We start from the raw sequence: 17429 nt of genomic DNA, 5'->3' as shown, positions 1-17429 counted from the left end.
CAGTAAAATATGGTGGTGGTAGTGTGATGGTCTGGGGCTGTTTTGCTGCTTCAGGACCTGGAAGACTTGCTGTGGTAAATGGAACCATGAATTCAGCCGTTTACCAAAACATCCTGAAGGAGAATGTCCGGCCATCTGTTCGTGACCTCAAGCTGAAGCGAACTTGGGTTCTGCAGCAGGACAATGATCCAAAACACACCAGCAAGTCCACCTCTGAATGGCTGAAGAAAAACAAAATGAAGACTTTGGAGTGGCCTAGTCAAAGTCCTGACCTGAATCCTATTGAGATGCTGTGGCATGACCTTAAAAAGGCGGTTCATGCTCGAAAACCCCCCAATGTGGCTGAATTACAACAATTCTGCATAGATAAGTGGACCAAAATTCCTCCACAGCGCTGTAACAGCCTCGTTGCAAGTTTGATTGCAAACTCTTGATTGCAGTTGTTGCTGCTAAGGGTGGCCCAACCAGTTATTAGGTTTAGGGGGCAAACACTTTTTCACACAGGGCCATGTAGTTTTGGATTTTGTTTTCCCTTAATAATAAAAACTGCATGTTGTGCTCACTTGTGTTGTTTTACTAATATTTAAATTTGTTTGATGATCTGAAACATTAAAGTGTGACAAACAACAATAAGAAATCAGGAAGGGGGCCAACACTTTTTCACACCACTGTATATAATAATAATAATAATAATAATATAATAACAATATGTTATTATTATTATAAAAAATTATATTTAATGACATAAGTTATAAAATAATATATAACTGCCAGAGAGTGCATCAGACAATCCATTTGGAGATGGATGGAGACCCTTTAGCACAAAGGACCAGCACACAAGATGCAGTACAAGCCAAGCAACTCAATATAGTAAGAAATACTATCAGGCAATTTAAAGATAGACACTTTAGTACGTAAATAAGTTTTGCATGCAGTCTATAAATATAATATATATTTTATTTTCCCCCTTTTCCATTCACTGTGCTGCAGTAAATCAAGCCTATGCTGTAATACATATGCATGACTCTCCCTTCCTCCATAACTTTGCATTCCTTCTTTCCAAAAAAAAAAAACATCACCAAGAATGGTGTGTCCTTGACAAATTACATTGCCAACATAAAGCTTAAAATGTCCGTTTGATACCCAGTTTGCTTGTCTATGATATTCAAATGTTTCTCTTTGAGGAAGCAATAACAGAACAGAACCAGCGGGAGACTCCGAAAATATCACCAGCCGTAAAATGCAAGTGCTTCGTTTATCTGTAATGCGTTTTCAGTTTCCAACATTCATGAATTCCCACATAGCAGAAATGTGGGTCAGATTCTTCTCTCAATGCTGGAGATGAGCCTTCTAGCTTAAGCGTAACGTCAGAAACATGGGGCTTAGATTCTCATGAGCTTTTGTTACGAGTTTAATGTAAATGTGGCAAATGCACACAATAGGCTTACGTAACCCCAACTTTCATCTACATTAAGAAGCCATGTAATAAAAATCTAAGTTTTATGACTTTCAGTTCATGTTTATTAGCTCTGAGGCCAATGATATTCCAGCATACTCCTGAAAGATGACAAAAATGTGGATACGCAAAAACCAAAAGTAAAATAAAATGGACTTTAGAGGGACCTAAACAAATGCTTATCCAATAAACTGCTTTCAAGATTGTTCCCCATTACATCTGAAACTGGCTAGCATTAGCAAATAGTAAATGGCTTGCTACTAAACAAAAGCTACTGACTATAGTATATCAAAAGAAAATATGTGACAGGAAAGAAAAAGGCATTTGTCATTGATTGTATGGGGTCTTAAAGTGAAAAATAAGTTGTTAAAATGAGCTTGGACCGAAATTCAGCATAACCTGTTTACAAAACTTAACACCCACTTAATCTCGTGTTAAATGAGTTTAAGGCCTAGGAGTATACGACTAGAAAATGATAGACTAATTATATCAACAAACTTTCATGAAATCATTTTCATTTCGGTTTAATCGCAGTAAACATTCATAAAAGCCTTAAAAACAGATTAAGTACTAATATGGACAACAAATTAAGTATCCAGACTGTTTTGACAGTGAACATTGATTAATGAGCAGCAGGACAACAGCCAGAAGATAAAAATGCAAGAATAATTGATTTTAGATGACAAACACTAACAAAATAAAACCCCATGCAATTAAAAATCAAAGTTTTGTCTTTTACTCCATATCTGTGGGCTCTGAGGCCAGACTAAGCGGCTCATTGTGTCCATAGACAAATATGCAAAAATAATTGACTTTAGATGAGAAAATGCCATCAAAATAAGTCCCTCACATAACCAAAATACTCCTAAAAGTTGACCAAATAAGCTTTTACCAAATGGACCAAAATGAGTTGTTCACTGCAGTCTTTATAGTTTCTTTGTCCAATAAAATGCTTTCTAGAATGAGAATGTCCCTTTGCCTAATACTATCACTTACATGGGCTACAAATTAAGTGTGTCCAGACAGTTCTGACACTAAGCGCTGATTAACAACCACCCTACCGTGACAAGACAAAAGTCAGAAGATAGATACGCAAGAACGTTTATTCTAAAACAGCACAATGGAAGACAAAATTCCCTGTGATGACCTATTGACTTTAAACTACTGCAAATGGAGATTTGACTGTCCGACAAGTGTTAAAACCGATCCTAGAATATCCCATGGGATTGTCCACTTATTCCACGGGAGCCGTGTAGAATTCCAGCCATGACGACTTGAGAACCTGAGCATGAACATCTATAGTGAGCCATAAAGAAAGAAAACAATAGCTTTGAGTGTCATGGAATGCTGAATTAGCCAATTATCTAGCCTGTCTACTGTAACAATACTTGAGATTCCAGTAGCCCAAACAATGATTTTATCAAACCCAGAGGCACCTACGAAACAATAAAATCACTTTCACCTTCAGCAGACCTCTATTAAAATGTTACATTCGTAGCACTGATACAATGGTCTTGGAAATGCATCATAAATTCAATATGTGCCAATAACAAAATGTCACATTCCAAAAGTAATTACCTGTTCCGTATTCTATTAGATTGAGAAAATACTGCATCATATCTGAGGTCAACAAATGAATGTAAGACACATTTAGTTTGACACTGAACAGTCATTTTCAGAGGAATGCATCACTGAAAAGGGTGACATCTGAAGCAGAAGATGGCACAAAATGCAACAACACAATCAATTTCATATGCATAGTGTACAATTCCAGTTGCAACACAGGCTACAGTAATGCCTCTGTTGTGCAGTATAATTTGAAGATCAATGCAAAAACCTTAAGTCTCCTTTCATACCGGATTTATATATAAAAAACCTATTTTGGCAGCAGCTGTATTAATTATGTAGAAAGTAAAGAAGAAAAAATTCCTCAGAAGTTGGTCCTATAGGAGTACAATTTATTGGCTGCTTGTTCTCAAATAGTATTCTAAGTTTCTACCCCAAACTAAGCAAGTGGTACTTGTCAAGAAACGTCTCTATTCCAAAACACAACAAACTAATTAGGCAAATGACCTTAAAGACCATTTGTCCTCAACAAACATATCATCAGCTGTTCATTTGTATGGATTCCAATCATTCTTGCAGTGGCTCGAATCTCAATGAAACACAAGGGAGAGAACATGACTATTTACTGCTAAGATACTTCACACTTCACAGAGAAGCCAAAAATCACTTTAAATATGTTGGGATGATAAAATAACTTCTGAAAAAAAAGAAAACACTAAAGCCTACTACAAATTATATATAGGTGAAAATTTAATGTTATTAAAAGAATCATGAGAAAGAAAACTGCCATTAAGCAATTTTAGAAACCTGTACTGAAAACCAGAGATTGTAAGTTGTAATGCACATGCACTCGGTCATGTCTTTTAAAAGAAAAATCTATTAAATGTCACTGAACAAAGAGCTAGGCAATTTTGTGTTACTAAAGGAAAAAAAAAAAATCAATGTGTGATTTTGATGAAACCCATTCCTTACCATGTCTCCTTTATCTCCCTTTTGTCCAGAATGTCCTGCCAAACCCGGAAGCCCTTGATCCCCCTTTCAAATACACATAAGTCACATTATGCAACGTTAATATGCTAAATCGGCTCGCTGTATCAGGTCTAAAACGCTGTGATCAAAATTCAAAGAGGAGTCCTAGCCTGAACTCTGGCTCTTTGTACTTCAGAAGAGATTAGCTTAACATCACCTGCTGATGAAGTGCATGTATGTGCCCAAACACCCCCTTATTTGTGCTAAATTGCTTCTAATAAGCTTTTATTTCTGCCTCTGGCTGTCATCCAGGTATACAGACTGGCATAAATGTGCTTTAATTGGCCATTCATTTTGTATGCGGCATTACCTCAGGATCCATTGTGGAGCACTAATTTATAGAATGCTTTCATGGTTTAACTTTACCTTCAGAGCGGGACAGTGGCATCGGTCGCTGGGCAGCTGGGCTGGCATGGACAGCATTCTGTGGAGGTATCCTGTGACCAGTGGGGCCGCTGTGGGGTTGTGGGTCACTACAGGTTCACACTGGTTAGATTAAAAAAATAAAAACTTGGATTAGTGTTCAATTATTAAAATGTAGACAGAGATAATCAATTATCCACTTTGAATTCCATGAAGATGGGATTTGTGGGGATTTTCTACATTATGCACGCATAGTACATGCATCTTCTTGTGAAATGCATAACTCTGGCAAACTGAGCTACATAAAATATAGTCATTTTAATATGAACAAAGATGTGGGCAAAAGATTAACAGCATTCGAGCTCAATGTTGATGATTTTGGGAGCAGCATTTGCAGATTTTCCTCACTATTATTATTAATTATTTGAGTTACTTGAAGTGAATCAAAACCGATTTTTTTTAAAGACTGTCAATAATTGCACAAATACACTACTGTTTAAAAGTTTGAGTTCAGCAAGGCTGAATTGATTACAGTAAAAACAGTAATACTGTGAAATATCACAAAATATAAAAATAAGATTTTGTTTGAATACATATATACATTTAATTTATTCCTCTGATGGCAAAGATGAATTTTCAGAATCCATTACTTTAGTGTCACATGATCCTTTACAAATCATTATAATACGCTGATTTATTGATCAAGAATAATTTATTACTATTATTAATGTTGAAAAAAGTCGTGCTGCTTAAAATTTTATTGGAAACCTTGATATGTTTTCACTAAATACAAATGTTTTCACTGTCCCTTTTGATCAATTTAATGTGTCCTTTCTTAAAAAAAAAAATCTTACTGACCCCAAACTTCTGAATGTTAGTGTTCAAATAAAATCTAAGAATATATTATTACATTTCTCTTATCATTTGTCAATGTAATTGGGTTTCTTTCTTCTTTCTTTTTCTTTTTTAATTTCTTCAAAGTCACACAAAATTTTTTAATTGACCCATGGAAGGAACCTGAACTGTTAAGAGGAATCAAAACTGTAATCTTATTTTTCCCATCCCTAGTCATACCCCAGTAAATTTAGCTGTGGCCCCTCAAGAGCTGGTGCCCTAGGCAATCATCTGTGTTGCCTAATTACATGACCGGCCCCACTGGCCACTTGGACCATTCCACTTCCATGTGGAAAACACTAAGGAAACACTATCCTAAACGCTGAGAGGGGGATTAGCACACAACTGTAAAGACCATGTACCAATTACAGCATTGAGCAGGGATGTGGATTTTCTCTAATCCAATCGTTTAAGACAGAATGTTGCCTTTAATTAATCAGAAATTATTGACCGGAGCAACTCGAGCTAAAAGGATGCACTCAAGGGCTTTGTCCACAGTGGAAACGATCGGTCCAAGAACAATACATGGAAATCACTATGGCTCTGTCCCAAAACCTACACCTTTGCCTTTGTGGACGGCATTTTTAGACCGTTTCAAAAGGTAAAATATATTTTTTTAGGCCAAATTCTATGGCAGAATTGCATGTATCCTTCTCAGAGAAGGAAATTCCAAAATGCATGGCAATGAGATTAGTGAAAAATCAATGGAAAATGGTAGGTTAAACAAGAAAAAGATTATTATAAATAATTAACTTAAAGGAACACTCCAGTATTTTTGAAAATAGGCTCATTTTCCAACTCCCCTAGAGTTATACAGTTGAATTTTACCACTTTCGAATCCATTCAGCCGATGTCCGGGTCTGGCGGTAGCACTTTTAGCTGCAGCTTAGCATAGATCTTTGAATCTGACTGTTAACATCTCGCTCAAAAATGACCAAAGAGTATTTGATATTACACAGCGCCTGAAAATAGGCTAACTTCCGCCAACATAACCACCTGCTTGCACAGGGTACGTGCTGGGGACTATTTTCAGGCACTGCGTAATATCATCGCAACTTTTAATTTTCCGTCGGTCTTAGTACACCATGTATCTACAGAAGAGTCAAGTTTTAAATAGGAAAAATATCAAAACTCTTTGGTCATTTTTGAGCGAGACGCTAATGGTCTAATCAGATTCAAAGACCTATGCTAAGCTGCAGCTAAAAATGCTACCACCAGACCCAGAGATCGGCTGAATGGATTCGAAAACGGTCAAACTCAACTGTTTAACTCTAGGGGAGTTGGAAAATGAGCCTATTTTCAAAAATAGTAGAGTGTTCCTTTAATACGGAGAGATTTTCAGTCAATGCCTAAAACTTAAGTCTGCTTCTCAAACAAAACTATCATGTGGCTTCAGAAAATATGGAATATAATGCAAATAGACTACTTTTTCTATGCTCTTTTGTGAACCTGACTAATTAAAAATGTACTATTTCACCCAATTTCTGTGCACTGTGTAGTTTTCCGCTTATTAGTATATCACATCATATGTTCACAACAAATTCAATCAAAATCAATTGTGAGTTGAGTTTGTAATTGTTCAATTGTGTCAGGAGTATGACACACACGGTTGTGTAGAGCTATGGCTATGTAGAGCGTTCCAGATCGGTCACTCTTGAGCCCTTATAAGGCAGTTGTCTATGTAGGCAGTAGACAGCAAGGCAGCTCACTTGATTTTGGAAATCTTTGAAAACTAACTAGACCACACTACCACAACAAAGACAAAATGCAGAGACAGTTCCATTTTCAAACATTATCTGAATGATTAATATTATTCAGTAAGCAGTGCTGAAATGTGACTGGCCTGATTTAATTTGATGAATATGTCAAGCCCCTAATTTTAGTGCAAAATTATGGGCTGGGTTTACAGTCGTTTAGGAAGGATCACTGAGTCTGCATTATTAACACTGCTGCACCATAAACCCGAACATCCTACCGTAACTCCAGGAGAATCGCAGCATCTGTCCAAGTCGGCTATTCTACCATCACAGAAGATCAGAATCTCCTGAAGTTCAATCTGTGAATGTAAATTTACATTTATGGGCATGAACACACATGCCTGACAAATCAATCCAACAAATTTGCAGCAAACTACTCAATTTTGACCTGCATCAGGTTCAGGCATGAAGTTAGTGAAGTTCCCTCAGACTACAACGGTGTCCACCATAGTTTAACAATCACTAAAAATACTAAGCTTTGCATATTCAGATTTAGCAAGTGATGAGAACCTCCGTCCACAACTCACATCCACTGGACGTCCATCCTCCACTCGAGTGGTGATGAACGTGCGTCCGCTCACGTTCATGCCAGACCTTTCAGCTGTCACCTGACGCTCAATCAATTTGCAGTCCAGGTAGACGGAGACAGCATTGCTCTCGACAGACACACCTAGCTTGTGAAACTGTCGATCGAAGAGGGCATGCAGGTCTCGGTTCTTGAACACGTACAGGAGGCTGTTTTTCAGAAAACCCTGAGCCAAAAACTCGACTGTTTTTTTAGCTCCATCCACTATTAATGACACCTAAATGAAGGAGAGAAGAAGGGATGAACATTAGTGGCTCATTAAGAGAGTTAATGAGATAAGCTGACTGAAGTCTAGCGACTGCAGTGTACAAAAGAGTGCCATTTATATAATGATCATTTTGCCAGTCTTGCAGGAGTTATTGGTTTTGAACATACTCTGATTGATCAATGTCTTTTTTGTAGATCTAAATAAAGTCTAGGATTTTTCACATACCTGTGTATCTCCACCTTTATCAAAGATCTGCAGAACAAACCAGCGATCTTTCTTTGTGGTTTTTCTGAGCCGGAACGTGGCAATAATGGAGTACTCATGCGAAAGTCCATTTGGGAACACAGATCTTTAGAAAAGAGACACAACAATAACATCTACAATTAAAGTTTATCAAGATAAAAAGTAGAACACAAAAACAAATATAGGACCATTTACCAATTAAGGCTGCATTTAAGTCATAGTAAAAGCATTTAAAAATAGTGAAATATTACAATTTCAAATTGTTTTGTTTTTAAATATATTTTAAAATGTAATTTATTCCTGTAATGCAAAGCTGAATTTTCAGCATATATACTGTAGTCTTCACTGTCACATGAGCTATCAGAAATCATTCTAATATGCTGATTTGCTGCTCAAGAAAGTTGAAAATTGCTATTGATACTGATACTGTAATGCATTTTATTTTAGGATTCCTTGATAAATAGTCACTTTTAATTAATTTAACGTATGCTTATTGCTTAAAAGTATTAATAAAAAAAACTAATAAATCTAACTGACTCAAATTATTTAAATGGTAGAAAAAAATGACAGTAAATTAATAAGTGAATTGGTTTGGTTCAGCAGTACAGAGCTATTTTCACTTAAACTCTTCTATTAAGAGCTTCAATAAGCCAAGTGCATTGGCATCAATCTTCTCCTCTGCATTTTTCTCTTTAGTCTTGCCTGTAAGATTTATCAGATGAATTTACTAGAAAGCGCTGTAAATGTGTCCTTTCATAAACTGAGATTCTTCTGTCTGTCGGTCTATTGTTTATAGCACTGAGAGGTTTCGCTCTTCTGAACGAAACACTGTAGCTGTGACTTGAAGCAAACTCATGGTACAAGAAAGAATGCTAAAAAAAACTTTTAAAGCTTCCTTCCAGTTATTAAAATTGTTGAAAGAGTAATATTACATTTTTGAGTGAATCTCATAACACTGTAAGTGTTACAGAAAGAATTACTCCCCTTTTCCTTTTTCATTTCTTTCACACTCTATTTGGTAACTGGCACTTCATCAAACACAATCAGCAAAACTGACAATGAGAAAATCTCATGTATGAATACTTTAAAAGGACAGAAGAGAACGAGAACGAGAGAGAGAGAGAGAGAGATCAGACTTGCAAAAGACAGGCTGAAAATGAGTTTCTTCTCAAATAGATCATATTCGATTCTCTCTAGGCACGTCTGCATAGCGTGTCTCCTGCTTTCACAGGCACAGTGGGGAAAATGCACATTATTAAAATGATATATACTCTGACTTTACATGCTGGCAAGATCAAATGCTTTTGGATAAGAGGAAGACACAGGAGAGGGGCTTATGAGAAACTAGTACAGATGTATTAAAAGAACAATGGACAGAATATTACTAAAACTGACCGCAAATTTTTTTAATCTACTCAAAATATCACAATATCACAAGTCATCCCTTACTCACCCTCAAGATAGAGCGGAACACAAAGGAAGATGTGTGGAAGCATGAATGAAGTTTCAACACTTCAGTAGATGTGAGAATTTTCAGTGAATAATGCCTTAAACTTCAGAGTGTTTCTCAAAATATCACATGGCTTTAGAAAATATGGCATCTTCATACAATGAAAGAATATACTTAAAGCATCTCCTCTGCATTCCACAGAAGAAAGAAAGACTTCTTGGAACGGCTTGAGAATTCCATAAAAATTCAATCTTGCATTTATCTAGATAAGGAAGGAGGCAATAACAGGTTCAAAGTGAGAGAATAAAGCCTTTTTTGTAATTGCTGAGTAACTGATTTTATGAATGCAACCCTAAATTATACTTGATATGGCCAGCCAGTGGAATGGACTTGTGCCGAGTGAGACCTCATAAGTGAGTGCAGTGTTTCGAAGCGCACCAACCTGGGCACCGTGACATCAATTCACTTCATCACTGAGCTGTTAAATAGGGACATCAGAGGCCATATGCCAAATATGATGGGATGTAACACTCTAATGCAGCCCATATTAAACTAATCTCTGAACATGCAGATTAATAAGCAAACAAATGGTACAACTGCTACAAAAAAAAAAGAAAAACAGACAGTGGCCTAAGTTTGTGACCCCATGCTTTTATATTCTATTCTATTCAATTATAATGGTGGGCAAACCTTTATTATTAAATTAGATATTTTATTTTAATTAAATTAATTTTTTATTCAATTATTTACATTACATACGTACAAAAATAATAATATAATATAATACATTATTATTTTTGTATGTATGTATATATATATATATATATGTGTATGTATGTATGTATGTATATAAATATAATAATATTATATAATAATTTAATATGTATTCAATTCATAAGTGAATGCAGTTTTATGACCCCTTTGGGTTTTTAGCACCATTGACTCTTTCAGCTAAAAGAATAGTTCAGGAGTTGTGCCGAATGAATATGGGGAATAATTTAAATGTAAATAACTGAATTAAAAATAAATGTAATGAAAAAATTTAATATCTAATTTAATAATAAAGATTTGCCCCCCAACCATTATATATATTATATAATACAATACAATACATAATTCAATGATAAATTAATACATTTATCATTTATATTTTCCCAAAAAATATATTATATTACATTATATATGTTATATTATACATTTAAATGGTTTAATAAAATAAAATAAAACATTTCCATAAATAAAACAAAACGATAGAAATTTGTGCACTTCTAGTGGCACTACACAGCATTGCAAACAATAAATCATAAAAAAAATAAAATAATAAAACATCCCACATGCACTGTCAAAGGATACAAACAGAAAATTCTACCCCAAACTTATACATTTAGTTGAACCAGCATTATTTTGTCTTATATTGGGCAAACAAACTGACTGCAATTGTGTTTGGTGGTTTTGTGCCAAAAATGGTGCAAAAAGTGTTTCATTTTGTCCATAGTCAAAAAAAACAAAATAAAAGGAAAGAAGAATGTACTCAGCCACATAGAAACGGCAACATTTAAGCAGTGAAATGAACAAATGCGGTATGCCTACTTTATCAACTTCCTCCTTTCAACAACTCAGTTAGGACTACCAGGCGAACATTACGTCACACAATTAATATTCATGAGCAAACTTCACAAGCTTTATATTGTGCTTCCCCCAACACTCTTCAGATCATTCCCACGCCCCCTTGCCTCTCATAAAAATGAATACCAAACATGCAATTAGCACATCTTTGCAGAGTCATCTGTGAAACAACTAATGGAAAATAGTCTGGAGGAGTGGAGCCTTCTCTTTCCATGTGACCGTATCAATTGGACGACGGGGCCCGGCTGCATTTCCTGCGAGTAAAGTGAGAGATGTTTGGAGTTTGTGCTGGGGACTCTTTGACCCCCTTCTCCAACCCCCCCCGACACATCCAGCTGACTAACGCCATCACCTGTCAGAGTTCAGCTTAATTGAGGTCTGGCGGTGTGTGTGTCTATATGGAGGTCTGGGCAGACAACTTGTCATTCTCATCCCTCAGAACGGCACTCCACCTCCAGCCAAGGAGACTCACAGTTGGTCCCTGAGGGCAGGTCTGAACAGCAGATAGAAGGCCCCACAGCAGGCCGCTGACCACCAAGTGTCGGATAGAGCAACAGATCGCAAATCATCTGACCCATGACTCCAAACAGTGTGTTTACAGTTGGATAAAAAACGCTAAAAATATCCCGCCTTTCCCTGTGCAGATGACTGGGTGTTATTTTTCACTGGTGAAACGCGTGGAGGTACAAGAGAAGTCCACTGGGTGCTAAATCTCTACGGCCAAACCAGCAGGTGTGCTTGAAACCACAGAGAATAATCAGCTAGACTGAGCTAAAGACTATGATGAAACACAAATGCACAAATGACCTACAAATGTTAAACAATGTACTGCTTTATTGCGCAATGTACTGCCCTGAAATCTTAGACACTTAAAAATGGATACATCTTATTGCTTTTTATAAGCACTAATTACGCCAGACCTTTTCTCAGAACCTCTACTGGTGATTACATTTAACTAACTGGTCCCAGGGACATTTTAAATGGATTTATGTAGTCGGTTCTCCTCAAGTTTACACAGATGTAGCCCATCACATTAACTAGGAACATACTGAAAGTGTCCAAATGCTTTGCATCTTAAAGCAATAAGTAATGAGATGCTGTGTGGTACAGTGAGTTTATTCAGAGGAAAGGGTAAAAATAAATACTGTTTAAATCAATTAATACTTTTATTCAACAAGGACACATTTAATCAATCAAATGTGACAGTAAAGACATTTACAGTTTCATGTTACAAAGGATTTCCATTCCAAATAAATGCTGCTCTTTGGAACTTCCCATTTAAAGAATCCTGAAAAACGCATCATGGTTTCCACGGTTTTCTAATTTCTACGGATTATAATAAGAAATGTTGCTTGAGAACCAAATCGGCATATTTGAATGATTTCCTTTTTTTAATTATTATTATTATATTACTATATTAAATACATTTAAAAACTATTTTACAATTATTTTTATTTTATTGGTTTGACTGTATTTTTCACATCTTGTTGAACAAGGTTCATCAAAAAAAAAAAAAAAAAAAATCTTACTGCCCCAAACCCTAAATGTTCAATAGATTGTAATTTAGTTTATCATTTAGCAAATGTATCTGCCTTCTACAAATGTTTACAACATTTACATTTTGCTTGTGAAATGTGCCTGTGCTGTATTTCTTAAATGAATTTCACTAGGTTTGATACATTGTGCCCAAATACTGTACTTTTTGGTGCCACTGTCCATTTGGTCTTGCTATAAAAAAGACAATTTTTATGAAAATAAAGTGGAGTCCCAGACAACTCTGAATTCTCCTACTTCCAACTCGAAAATAAACATGGGAATGAAGCTCGACAACAGACTTTGAAAAAAAAAATGGGGCAGAATAATCAACCCTGACTTAATTAGATCTTATGAGCATAATTTGATGTAATTTCCAAGACTATGGCTGTATGGCAACAAAAGTGCTAAGCATTGAGGAAAAAAATAATAATTTAAATCATTCAGAAAAAAAATATTTATAGTTAAATAACATGAAACAGTCATGTTCACAGCATCACAATCAAAACAAAAAGTGTAAGCACGTCCTATTTCAAACTTTCAGTTCATGCATTTCCTGGTAATCAAACCCAAGACCTAGGCGTTGCACACCACGCTTTTATGTTCGTCATAATTATCATAAGTCATGCTGCCACCCTATTTTGTTTACGTTTTATGACGTACGACCAACTGGAACGCTTTGAGGTTGGAAGTGGGGAATTTTAACTCTAGTCTTCCCACCTCCGACTTAGTCTGGAACTTGCCACAATCCCACCAGCTTTTCAGCAATACACAAAAGAGTTCTTTTGAGGATCAATTTGAGCTCTTTGGACTCATGAATATGCTGTGGGTTCACACGGTTTGGACAGCTGACCTTGACAGAACACGGCCTACATAACTCTACATGTCCAGGGCTGTTATACGTATATTAAACATACCTGAAACGTCAAACTAACACAGAAGCCTTCTTTGAACTTGGTGTCACCCTTCAGCTATAAGTTATTAAAGTCATTTTAAGGCAATTAATATGCAGGACATGATTCCCCATTACTGCTTGATTTCTCTTCTAGGCGGTACTCCATTACAGTCACCTCTCTTTCTCCTTGGTCGAGCCCACTGCCCACGGTCTGCAAATTAATTCTGTCCAAATTATTCAACATGTCTCACGGCTTACCTCACAGTTTATCCTTATTAGCCAATGTGAGGCGGAATTATCTCAGCAAGCTCGTGATATCTGGGTCATTCCATGTCAACACACCATTAAAAGCGTACAAGACATCTCCTGAGTTTTCTACCGGATATCGTTTGAAGTGAAAGCAAGCTTACACCGTGAGAAAACATTGGTTTGCATCGCAGAAACCCAATAACAGCCTGGCATATTTTCAAATCTTAAGTGGTGTAAACTCATGCGAACGGCTCGGAGAACGCAGTTGTTCAGCGAGGCAACCTGCACTCTATCCCATCCAGAGATTCTGTCAGAAGCTGTCAGAAAGGCTAACCAAAACACGCAACATGTGGATGTGGGCATTAATTCAAACTACCATCATAACATGCTCATCACAGCAGTGATTCTGCAAGGAGCTGTCCTACTTTCTGCTCTCCAGATGCTAGAAGATTCTGCACATCGTCGATCACGTCCAAACTACGTAAACATCCATATGGATATGCACATTTGCTGCAATAACTTCCAGCTTCCCTGTTGAAAAAAAACAGCATATGCTAGTTAGGTATGTTTTGACGCTGGGATACTGGTCCTTTGCTGGTTTATGCTGGTCATGTGCTGGCAAAGGACCAGCTTAAACCAGCAAAGGACCAGCATAAACCAGCAAAGGACCAGCATAAACCAGCATCCAAGCATCAAAACATACCTAACCAGCATATGCTGTTTTTTTCAACAGGGTTAGCCGTCACAGTTAACATTGTTTTCAGACAAAACAATCCTCTGAATGATGTGCGAGTGGAAAAATAAATGGCACAATATCAAAACCACATCAACATTTGCAGAACTTACTCTGTTGGTTTAAACAAGGGTTTACTCCCCAGTCTCAACAACAGCCTGTTGTCCGTCACCGTGCCTTTTCTGAGAAGAAACTTCTGAGCTAAATCAAACCCTGTAAACAAGAGATGAAAAAGGCAAACACACATTACATTTATGCATTCACCAGACACTTTTATCCAAAGCAACTTACAGTGCATTGTGTAAACAATTTGGGAATTGAAAACATGACCTTAGCGCTGTTAGCACCATGTTCTGCTAAAGGAACAACATTAGCTTTAGGCTAAAGAGATTTTCAGCAAATGCTGTCCCGTACAAACTGTTGGACACACATTTGTAGTCTTTTATCTGGAATGATTAGTATTAGCAAGGCAACACTATTGTTATTCCTTAAACATTTTGGTTTGGGGCTTATTCTAAACTTCTGCGATTAGAGCAGACTCTATTCAAACTTCGTTTTGTAGATTTCAGCCTTAGGTGTACCGTTTTTAAATGCGCAACTAGCATTTAAATCTAACGTACACTGATGATGGCACTGTGGTATTTGCATATCAAATAGTGATTGCTTGGTCTTTACTTTCTTGCTCTCTATTTCTTGCTATCTTTTTAACCGTTACAGTCCAAAAGTTAGATTTTTTTTAAATACATATTTATTCAGCAAGGATATATTAAATTGATCCAAAATGACAGTAAAGTCATTTATATTGTTACAAAAATATTCTATTTAAAATAAATGCTGTTCTTTTGAACGTCCTGTTCATCAAATAATCTAAGTTTCCACAAAAATGTACGGTTTTCACCATTGATAATAAGAAATGTTTCTTGAGCAAATCAGCATATTAGAATAATTTCTAATGTGACACTAAAGACAAAAATTCAGCTGAAATTCAGCTTTGCGATCACAGGAATACATGTTAAAATATACAAAACAGTTATTTGAAACTAATAATATTTCACGTTATTACTGTTTTTACTGTATTTTTTATCAAATAAATGCAGGCTTGGTGAGCATAACAGACTTCTTTCACAAACATTTATAAAATCTTACCAACCCCAAACTTTTGATAGTGTACATCCATTTTTACACTTTACACAGTGACTGTGATTCTTGTGTGCAGCCGCTCTGCAAACGCTCTGACACTGTATTTTACAGAACCACATTTTAAAAACTCAGCTTACCTACAACTTTGACCGTATTCTTTAGCTGGCTTGCAAGAACTGGCATTTCCTTCAGGAAATGCAAAATTAGCTGTATAAATTGCTCTGTCAGCTTCCGCCATGTGCAACATTAGGGATGTTTTAAACAGCCAGTTTGATGTTTAACAGCTCTGTGTAAGGACGAGCGGTGCTTGAGTTCTATTTGTATATACAGTATTCTTTGTTTGTACCTGTGAATTCTCTGTGAATGTTCACATTGGTAGGCCATTTCTCTTCCAGCTTCATGGGCGGACATGTATGATCTGCAGAGGAGAGGAATATCATGTGTTACTGAAGCAATTGAATTGATTTTTAAAAACTGGTAATGTTTTAGGTTATTCAGTATAGAGGACACCACAGCTATAGTTAGTTATAAGCTATGAAGCAAACCATCCAGCTACAACGTGAATCAGAACATTAAAAATCTTAATTGGAAACAAAAAGACAACAGGTGTAAAACTGCGTATGGCTTTAATGAGGGAAAAAATGCAATCACCTGAAGCATTGTGAATGACAGTCAGAATAAAAACGATGTTTAAATATAAAACTATTGGTTAAAAAAAGTTCTTTACATTAAAGAAACAGCATAATTGTATCCATGTATGTATTTGATGTGAAGCTAAAGCAAGATTGTTCAATATATATTTGATATCAGCATATTAATCCATAAATATCAGCGCTGAAACGCCACGTGCACTTCAGCCAGATTGTTTAATATTAAATATATAGTTATTAATATAATCAAAATCGCTTTTTAAAACTGCATCCAAACAACATGGCCTCATTAGTGTGTTTAAAAAGCATAGTTGCGAATATTTAATTTACATGCACATGGTCAAAAGCTACTGTTTACTGCAATTTCTCTGTGCCGAATGATGATAAATCAGCAATGCTGAACATTCAATCTCTCTCTCTCTCTTTCAAGCACGCGAACGCCGACAGCACAGGACTCACAGTGGCGTGTTAAACTCAGATGGCATCAAACATGATCATTTAAAAATGACACCGCACACATACTCTGCAAAAACAGCTACAAAGTCACAGCAACCGAGACAGATGAACACCGGCTAACGTACTTACATTTGCTGAGAAAGTTTATTATTCCAGCGTAAGCACACAGCACAAGCAAATCCTGTTTGGTTAATTAGCGCATTTTAGGCAGCTGTGGGTCCAAAGCACACTTGCAAATAAAAGTGAGAATGAACGCTCGTGCAGGAACCGTGTCCTTATTTGTCGCACTGCCTGACCCTCCCACCCACTCATTAGAGCAGCACACATCAGGACGGACAGGACACTCTGAGGGGCTCCCTGTGGAACACGCTACAGTACAGTACACAGGCTACTTGACCAATAGCAGGGGTACTAACTTTTCTTTTTGCTTAAGTTTTTCACATTTTAATCAGCTGTATACATATTTAAAATGATGCCATGCTGCATGCATAATGATGAAAATACATTTAATTGGCATTGTCAACATTTTTGTACCATGAACTGATTTTGCTTGGCTATATATTTCAGTAAATATTATATAATTAATAAAATAAAT

General features: G+C 36.4%; 1 protein-coding gene across 1 annotated transcript in view; it reads right to left on the bottom strand.

Moving 5' to 3' along the window:
• Window positions 1–16168, bottom strand: part of LOC107573610 (collagen alpha-1(XIX) chain-like) — a 42808-nt gene extending 26640 nt beyond the window's left edge. Inside the window, exons 1-7 of the mRNA XM_016260039.1 lie at window positions 16075–16168; window positions 14702–14801; window positions 8085–8208; window positions 7593–7868; window positions 7284–7364; window positions 4418–4537; window positions 3995–4057 (exon numbers count right to left, since the gene is read on the bottom strand). Of these exons, the coding sequence (XP_016115525.1) occupies window positions 3995–4057; window positions 4418–4537; window positions 7284–7364; window positions 7593–7868; window positions 8085–8208; window positions 14702–14801; window positions 16075–16168 (858 nt within the window). The remainder of the gene's footprint in view (window positions 1–3994; window positions 4058–4417; window positions 4538–7283; window positions 7365–7592; window positions 7869–8084; window positions 8209–14701; window positions 14802–16074) is intronic.
• Between the last annotated feature and the right edge of the window lie 1261 nt (window positions 16169–17429).

The sequence above is a fragment of the Sinocyclocheilus grahami genome, unplaced genomic scaffold (genome assembly GCF_001515645.1).
Source record: "Sinocyclocheilus grahami isolate Dianchi unplaced genomic scaffold, SAMN03320097.WGS_v1.1 scaffold1983.1, whole genome shotgun sequence".
NCBI classification, from domain to species: Eukaryota; Metazoa; Chordata; class Actinopteri; order Cypriniformes; family Cyprinidae; genus Sinocyclocheilus; species Sinocyclocheilus grahami.
The sequence above is the reverse complement of the archived record's forward strand: the minus strand, read 5'-3'. Positions and strand labels throughout refer to the sequence as shown.